General features: G+C 37.0%; 1 protein-coding gene across 2 annotated transcripts in view; it reads left to right on the top strand.

Annotated features, from left to right (window-relative positions):
• The window catches only part of CERS6 (ceramide synthase 6), a 261,185-nt gene that overhangs the window by 220,179 nt on the left and 31,494 nt on the right, over positions 1-9,512 (top strand). For both annotated transcript variants that reach the window (XM_012650710.1, XM_012650711.1), the window contains one exon: positions 2,563-2,669. In XM_012650710.1, the coding sequence (XP_012506164.1) occupies positions 2,563-2,669 (107 nt within the window). The remainder of the gene's footprint in view (positions 1-2,562; positions 2,670-9,512) is intronic.

Genomic DNA, 9,512 nt, shown 5'->3' on the forward strand with positions numbered 1-9,512 from the left:
GCCGCTGCGCGCCCCTCCCGGGCCTCTCCCCCCGAGCCGCCCCACGCCAGGGCTGTCTCCTCGATCCGCTAGGAAGAAAGAGAAGGTGTCACCTTCACTCGCCTCTTCTGATTTTTTTTTTTATTCCTCTTGGCCCATGGTTTTCCCACCTTTGAAGCATGTCTTTTCATTTTGTGCTAAGAAATTTATATAACTGGTCAAAATTAACTAATAAAAATATAAATTCCATATAGAAATGGGTCTTAGAATCTGTATTCTGATTTTTTTTATTCCTTTTGGCCCATGGTTTTCCCACCTTTGAAGCATTTATTGTTATTGTGAATATAGAATATATGTGCCCTCAAATAATGATCCATTATTGCAATATAAGCAAAAATTGTATGCCATAAAATTGAGTCTACATGAAGGCAGTAAGTTAAGATTTGAAGTATATACAGTACTTTATTAAAAATTCTGGTCTTTTAATATTATAAAAGAGAAAAATTGCCCTAATGGGCTAGATAATTCAAATAATAATTTGACACTATGATTTTTAAGTGATTCAAGCTAAAGTCTATTCAACATAATTTTTTTTAGGAGAAATATAATTACTATAAGGGCAATCTCCTGGAAATCGTTACCATTTGGTTTAATCTTAAATATTCCTGGAAGCAGAAATTTGTGCAGCAACCTACAGTTTTGAAATCAATCCTGTACAATCGGCCAACTGCAATGCCTATGGAAATCACTGGCTGGTGTGGTGCTTGGTAGTGTCAGGATTTAGAAAATTTTGACTGAATTGTCAAAAGAAAAATAATGCAGAAATCCTAGTAATGTGGCTTAAAAACAAATATTCTTCATCACCTGGGTTCTCTTTAACATTATGAAAATAAATAACATTTGAGAAACCCAATTAATGAGATGATATATCAATTGTCAACTCCTCAAAATGGGGATCTATGGCCTCAGCATTTCTGAATAGTTGATGTTTAATGCTTATTTACTGGATACTGGTGAATGAATGTAAAAGAAAAAGGCCAGAAGAAGGCAGAACGTACTTTTTCTTTTATCATAATTCGTGACGTTATACCCAAAGTATTCTTGAAACTAAAAGCCTCATAATCCTGGCTTCCACTCAGTTAATAGATATTTCCCCCTTAGGAATATGTTTCTCTTATAGCTTTGTGCTTTACTTAAATGCCAGTAAATTATAGCTTTTGTGGATACTGTCAACAATCTTTTCAAGTTTAACTCGGCTAATTTAACTTTCCAAGAAGTAGAAAATAATGTTATGAATCCAGAAGACATCATCAATTTATAACCCTGTGTGTAGGTGCTGTGAATTCTATGTGAAAATGTAAAAAGAGGTGATCAAGCAAAACTGTTTTCAGTCTCACCTGTTTTTACTTAGGATCACCTGTCAAAAGTAGATGTAGAGAAAGGGGTGCAATTTCTTCCCTAGACTGATTTATAATATATTAATAAAAAATGGTCACTTAAATCACTGTCATAAATTATTAGAGACTTTGAACATTAGTGACTTTCATCTAGAAAATGACCCATTACTATAACTTTGAAAATTCTACCTAAATGGATCAGTTGAAATAACATGATTTTTGTTCTCACTCATATGTGGGAGCTAAATATTAAAAACAATTGATCTCATGGAGACAGAGAGTAGAATGATGGTTGCCAGAGGCTGGGAAGGGTAATGAGGAGAGGAAGATAAAGTACGGATGGCTAATGGGTGTGAAAATGTAGTTAGATAGAATGACCACTATTTGATAAAACAACAAGGTGATGATAATCAACAATAAGTTAGGGTATACTTTAAAATAACTAAGAGTGGAATTGGAACATTTCCAACACAAAGAAATGATAAATGCCTGAGGTGATGGATACTCCAATTACCCTGATTTGATTAATTCACATTGTGTGCCTGTATCAAACATCACATGTATCCTATAAAGATATGCAACTATTATGTGCTCATCATAATTAAAAAAGAAATGATCTTGACACTTCCTTCATTTCTAAATTTATAAAGATAAGCCAGGAAATCGTCCCCTCAGAGTACACCCTGTGCACGTTTAAAGAAAACTTACAATTCTAAGTAGAAAGTAAGAAAAATGCAGAAAATCTCCATATATTCTGTATAAAGTTTATAGCCTTAGTATTTGGGATTCATTAAAGATTTAAAGGATTATCCAGCACTTTCTATTTTGACCTATTATGCGGAATTTCTGTTTTGGTGTCTCTGGCTTGCTAATATCATCTATAATGCAAGAATTTCTTATTTTTCTCGCTGTTTTTCTGAAATCAGCCATAAAATTGAATTTTTCAGGTTGCTGAATATTTTATTAAATCCGTAACAGTCAGTAATTCTACTTATGGCTAATGCTGCATTTCACTCAACTTATGGGTAATTTATAAATACTGATGCATGATGCATGACATTTCAAAGTAGCAGGCCATTTTACGCATCTGGTAAGTTATATCTTACAGGAGACTCATGCATATGGAAAGAAACTTTTTATTTATCAGTTTAACTAAATTAATATGTCACATTCCTTCCTTTCACAGGCTGCCAAAATGGCAAATTACGCCAAGTTTCAGAAAATGTGTGATCTCCTGTTTGTTATGTTTGCCATGGTTTTTATCACCACAAGACTGGGTATTTTTCCTCTCTGGTGAGTATGCCAATCTTCTTTCTGACGGAGCCGCCTTTCCAGGTTAGCTTTATGAACCGTCCTCCTTTTGAATTTTACTCTAAACACTTAGTAAAAGGTTTAAAGATAGTTGGGGAGAGACTCAAGAAACAGGCTGATTTCTTCTTCCAGAGGAGGGTTGCACTCTTTACTAATATTTTCCCCAGGGTTATTAGAGAAGGATGTGATTTACATATGTCCTGAAGCTGCAGAAAGCCATCTGTCATCTTAGACACTAGGCTAGAATATGACTCAAGAACCTCAGCCATGAGGATTTGAATTAAAGGAAACATGATGTTGTAACCAGGTGTGTGTCAGGGATCACAGAAGGATGTTCCTGGGCCGGCAGCAGCATCACCTGGGAGCTTGTTAGAAATGCAAATTATTGGGCCCCACCCAAGACCTGCTGAGTCAGAAACTTTGGAGATGAGGCCTGGCCATCTCTGTTTCGATGTCTTCCTGATGATTCTACTACATGTTAAAGTTTGAAAATGACTGTCCTAAGTAATTCTCCCCATCAGCTATATGTACAGCTAATGCAGATGGAAGATATGACTCAAAAATAACCCCTGAAGTTCTTTATGGCTCCTGAATGAATGTCGGGATGTCTTTTCTTTTTGTTGAGAGCTAAGAAAAAGATAAGACAGAGTTGAATGGAATTTGACAGTCCTTTCTACAGAAAATAAGTGCACTGTCATTAATCTTTTTCTGGAAAGCTATTACTTGAACTAAGGAAAAAAAAAATGAACTCTCCATATCACTTAAAGTCTACCATTGATGGTAGATTTTTTTTTTTCTTCCATTTTGGAAGATGGATTTGAATGGAAAATTCAAGCAATGGAAATTGGAGAAAGTAGAGAAGCAAAGGGAAGTAATACTTTGACTTTCCACCCGAGTAGAAAAACAATAATAAAGTTGGAGTTTTTAAGTGAATAATGTCTGTTACTGGGATTCCAGTAACAAATTACACACCCACACCCACACACACACACACACACACACACACACACACACCCCTTCTCCTTGAGACTCACAGCCCTTCTAGATACGTACTATGAAAATCATTTCCAAGCAGCAGCACTATGTGTTGGCATTTATAAAACCTCATTATAGTTTAATACGGTTTTAGGTAGTGAATATGGCTGTAGGTAGGGAACATTGAAGTAATTTTGAATATGTGTCTGTAATTTTTTCAGGGCTGGAGCTCTTTGAACATTATTAGCAGAGCTAGTGGTTAGAATTTAAATAGAAGAAATTCAAGCAAAATCCAGGAAATTTTTCTCAAAAGAGTAAAGCTTTTCAATGTAGGATTTCTGAGAACCTGAGTTTTAAAGAAATCTTTGGTTTGATTACTTCACTTTAAGGGTAGAAAAACTTCAGATGTAACTCTTCTTCTTCCTTCTGGTTAATGTATAAAAGCTCTTGAGATTTAGACAGCAATGAGTTACCTAGAACATAGACCTTAGAATACAGAAATTTGTCCTGCTACCAATAAAATAACTTATAGGTATGGTCTGTGGCAATGACCTATCCTGGCTGCTTAGAAAAAAATCCTTGTAAGCAAGTAATTTACCTATTCCGGTCTTTTCATATAAATGGTTTCATACAATATGTGATCTTTTGTGACTGGGTTCTTTCAATTAGCCTGATGTTTTCAAGGTTTGTCCGGGTTGCAACATATGTTAGTACTTCATTTCTTCTTATTGCTGAATATTGTTCTATTGTAGGTACGCCACATTTTATTTATCCATTCATCAGGTGATAGACTTTTGGGTTGTTTCCACTGTCTACCTATTGTGAATAATGCTGCAATTAACACTGTGTACAGGTTTTTGTGTGAGCACTTGTTTTTAGTTCCTTGGGTGTATACCTAGGAATAGAATTGCTGGATTACATGATAACTCTATGTTTAACTTTTTGAAGAACATCAAACTTTTATGTTCCTACCAGCAATGTGTGAGGGTTCTACTTTCTCCACATCCTTGCCAACACTTGTTATTATCTGTCATTTTTATTATATTTATTTTAGTGGGTTTAAAATGGTAGCTTGTGATTTTGATTTGCATTTCAAATTCTTTACCCATTTTTAATTAGGTTACTTGTCTTTTTTGTGTTGTGTTTGTTATATCATACATCTGATAATAAGTCCTTTATCTGATGTATAATTTGCAAATATTTTATCCCCTCCTGAAGGTTGTCTTTTCACTTCCTTGATGGTGTCCTTTGAAGCACAAAAGTTTTTAATTTTGATAAAGTCTAATTTGTCTACTTTTTTCTTTTGTCACTTGTATTTTTGGTGTCACATATAAGAAACTGTTGTCAAATCCAAGGTCATGAAAATTCACACCTATGATTTTTCCTATGTGTTTTCTAGTTTTAACTCTTATATTTAGATCTATGCTGTGTTTTGTATATGGTGGGAGGTAGGGATCTGATTTCATTCTTCCACGTGTGGATATTCAGTCATTCCCCCACCATTTCTTGATTGGCTATTGCTTTTATTGTGATCATCTTCATCACTTAACTCCGATGAAGCAAACTCTTTTTTGTCACATTTCTCATCTACTGCACTTTTACTGGCTTTGATCCATTTCTCGCTCTTGGAATCACATCCTATTTTATCTAGGGCCTACATCCTAGATTGAGTGATTCATCCTGCCTGGGAACTCGTTATCCTGTCTAATAAGCCAGGAGGTAGTTACAGCTCTTTCTCCTTCTCTCCAAGCTGGGATGCTGTCCAGGAAAATAGTGATCCTTTCTGTCCACAGGACATCTGGGGTACAACACACACAGGTCACCAAAACTGATCTCTCCACGTTATTCCTTTCTGAAGGTGTCACTGTACTGGCTTCCCTGTGTAGACCCCCCGGCCAGTGCCTGGCCTTGCTCTTCCCAGGACATGACTTAACCCAGACAGTGCAACTTTTGTATCCACTGTGTGCTGCCCTTGGCCTTGCTAAACCGCCTGTCTGTTTTGCAAGGAGGGTAATTAAAGTAGCAACTGCTCCTCTTGGCCATAACGATAGCCTTTCCTATTAATACTTCCTCCAAATACATGCTTATTTATTTCATACGGTGTTATGTATGGTCAGGACCAAATTTTAGCTAAGTCTATATTTATTATATACTTTGACAGAATTTGGGTTACAGTCAGTGATCAAAAGCTCCAGTGTTATTGGATATATGTTGTACTACTGTTACCAAACAAGTAATCACTGGTGCCTCACATACGTGTAATCTGGCCATCATTTGAAAAAAGTGTTTTCTCTTGCATTTACATTTTTTTTTGAGACGGAGTCTCACTTTGTTGCCCTGGCTAGAGTGAGTGCCGTGGCGTCAGCCTAGCTCACAGCAACCTCAAACTCCTGGGCTCAAGCAATCCTACTGCCTCAGCCTCCCAAGTGGCTGGGACTACAGGCATGCACCACCATGCCTGGCTAATTTTTTCGATATTTTTAGCTGTCCAATTAATTTCTTTCTATTTTTGGTAGAGACGGGGTCTCGCTCTTTGCCCAGGCTGGTCTCGAACTCCTGAGCTCAAACAATTCACCTGCCTCGGCCTCCCAAAGTGCTAAGATTACAGGTGTGAGCCACCGCGCCCGGCCTTGCATTTACATTTTTATAAAATTGTGTCTAGTTAAATTCCCTCAACTCAAAAATCTATGTATTTTAGCCTTCATTTTACAGTCAATGAATTTGGTCCGTTTTGAGAGTAAGCCTACCCACCATTGTAAGCTGTTACCATTTCTATTGGTCTACATCTCTTTCTTATACTCCACTTGTGTAATCACTGAAATTCCTAACAGTTTCCCAGAGTTTATGAAGCAGTGGTTTGAATTTGTCGTAGAGCAGATTGTGTTCAATCTATTGTCCATCACAATGCCTTACTTAAATAGCTACTCAATAAATATTTGTTGAGTGAATTAAGTACTTTTAAATTTTAAATGGTCTCATGTCTGTTTTCTTAGTCGATCTCCCTAAAGCTTTGTGAAGTTAGATAGGTGCAATTTCTCCCTTATCACACAGAGAAAACCAATTCATTTAGTCAATGATTCACCAGACTCTCTGGACTCTGGTCTCCTAACAGCAGTTGAATTCAACAAGTACTTAGTATGTTCTACTTGTTCTCTCTACAGTATAATACTGTCTTCTTTAAGTCCATAAAGTAATTGATGAGATACATTTTTGATAGTTGTTAAATAAAAGAATCATTTAAAAATGATTTCCCCTGTCATTCTGCCCCAGCCAGATACCATATTGTAAACATCCTCATCTCTCAGCCATGCATTAGAATCTGGTAAAGAAAAAAACAAATCCACAAAGAACTGAAAGGAGAAATGGCATGTTGCAGTCACTAGAAGGACTGTTTGCCTTGAGTCATAGCTCTCTGCATCACTGTGTCTGAAGACCAGATGTATAACTTCTTTGCCCCTATGTCCTCATCAATAAAATAATAATAAATACTCTACCTACCTTCTCAGAAATGTTAAGGATCAAATGAAATATTGTTTGTAGCAGTGCTTTGTAATCTAAAAATTACTTTATAAATATATTAAGCATTTTTCAAGATACATTGTTACTGTTAAAGATGTAAATTCCCATTTATGACCAAGTGGTCACAAATTTTGATTACATTTTATAACTTCTAATTAGTCTAGATTAAGGAACCATTACTATAGGTACTTTTGAAATAAAATTTTAAAACAGTCTCTCCAATTATGAAACCCAAACTGTCTTGTTTTAGTCACTTCTCTTCTCAGTACTCAGCATGTAATATTGAAAGTGTACGAGCTTGCCTTATTCCTGCAAATCCCAAGTGACCGTACCTACCTTGAGCCACCCAAAAGCAACTATTACTATTCGCAGAATCCCTCAAAATTACATGTCAGGCTATTCTCTCTTTATAAGACAGTTTCTCAAAGTCATTATCCAGGCAAGAATGGGCATGCCGCAATTGCCAGAACCTCTTCCTGTGGCGCAAGGATGATTTTCCACCTCTCCATTTACGTCCCACCAAATGCCAACTCCTCGGCGCTGGAGTTAGAATCAATTATGTGCCTTTAGTGGTCTTCTGCCATTCAGAAAGAAGCATCTGCCTTCTCAGAATGTTGCTTTCTATTGATCTCGACCCTGCAGAGCAGGAGAATTATTTGTGGATTTATATTCCCTGAAGGTTTCTGCAGTTAAAGAAAAAAAAGTTCCAGAGGATCCTTGATTATTCCTTTACCATTTTCTTTGATAAGACTTGAAATTCATCCACATGCATAAGGGAATATTAGCTTTTTATCTGATTTCTTTTTAAAAATATATTTTACTAAAGTAGCATGGCTTATATGCTTTTCTGAATAGCTGATAAGAAACAGATTAGTTTCAGAGTTCACAAATTTGTAAAAGCTGATTTTTTTTTTTTTCCCTGCAATCCCTTGACAAATTTGCTGTAAAATTTGCCTTGGTGCTGGTCTGTGTTAAATATATCTGAAAGGTAAAGGATGAAACCTGATATCCTTTGGCCATTAGGTATTTTGGTATGTTTTTGATAATTCTTACATCTATTACTATTAGTTAATACCTTCATAAGGTAGGGAAGAATTAGATGGAAATAATGTGTGTTGAAATGTTTTGTCTCTTTCATGTGAACATAATAATTTTAATTTTAATTTCAGGGTTGAAGGGCTAGACCAGAGGTCAACAAACTGTGGCCTGTAGGATAAAGCAGCCCGCTGCCCATTTTTATGAGTAAAGTTTTATTGGAACACAGCCCTGCCCATCTGTTAATATTGTCTTTGGCTGCTTTCTGCTACAATGGCATGGTTAAGTATTGGCGATAGAGTTAGGGCCTGCAAGTCCCAACATTTTCATTATCTGGTCCTTTACAGAAAAGGTTTCCCAACTGTTTGGCTAGGCCATTAAGAATTAGTCTCATGAGTAAGAATAAGGCAATGCGGGGAGTGATATTCTAAATGTATTTAGCCTTGGGATGTTCTCTGGAAGTATTGTTGACCTGAGACAGAAAACGTGCAGGTATTCTTAATGCCATGGGGGAGCAGCAGAATATGCTCTCAATTAAGTAGACTTTTTCCTTTTGTGACTTGAGTCAACAAAAAAAATACAATATCCTAGTAACAATCTCTATACAGAATTAATGTCTTAAGTGTTCCCTCCCTCCCTCTTTGCTGGGGGGAAGAGGAACAAATAAAAAGATTGCTCTAAGTATTATAAAATGTTTATATACCATCTATGGAAAAAATTCAGTATGGCCATTTTATCTGTTTTAAAAATATCTGAATGTTGTGAGGAAGTCTAATGCCAGGACCATAGATTTGAAAATTGTATATTTGACCAAGGGTCTCACTTATTTGAGAGAACTGATGCTTTATGGAAATTAGCAGAAGAACTGACATCAACTATGTTTCCGTTTGCTTCCGTTATCATGTAGCACAGCTACATCCTAGGCTAGTCCTCTCCTCCCTCACTTACCACAGCTCCCTGACGTTGGTCCCTGGGTCTCTGCTGCAAACTTGCCACTCTTGTCCCGCTCAGCTCCTTATCACTGCCCTAAGCCCAGCCTTGGACTGGCTTGTGCCTACCCTTTGCCTACTTCCCTGTCTGGACCAGCACTGGAGCCATCCCAGAAAGTGTCCCTGTAGAACCCCAGAGTGCAGGGCTCCATGGACCCTGGCCATGTCCTTTCATTGGCACAACCTCTTACATACCTCTGGGGGCCACCTCTGGGAATGTCAGTGTTGCCAAGGAGACGGAACCACTGCATCACTCACATCCCCAGGATCTTTCTGTTCCTTGTGGGGATATGTCTTATCATGTATT

This window comes from Propithecus coquereli, unplaced genomic scaffold (genome assembly GCF_000956105.1).
Source record: "Propithecus coquereli isolate 6110/MARCELLA unplaced genomic scaffold, Pcoq_1.0 Scaffold34, whole genome shotgun sequence".
Taxonomy (NCBI): Eukaryota; Metazoa; Chordata; class Mammalia; order Primates; family Indriidae; genus Propithecus; species Propithecus coquereli.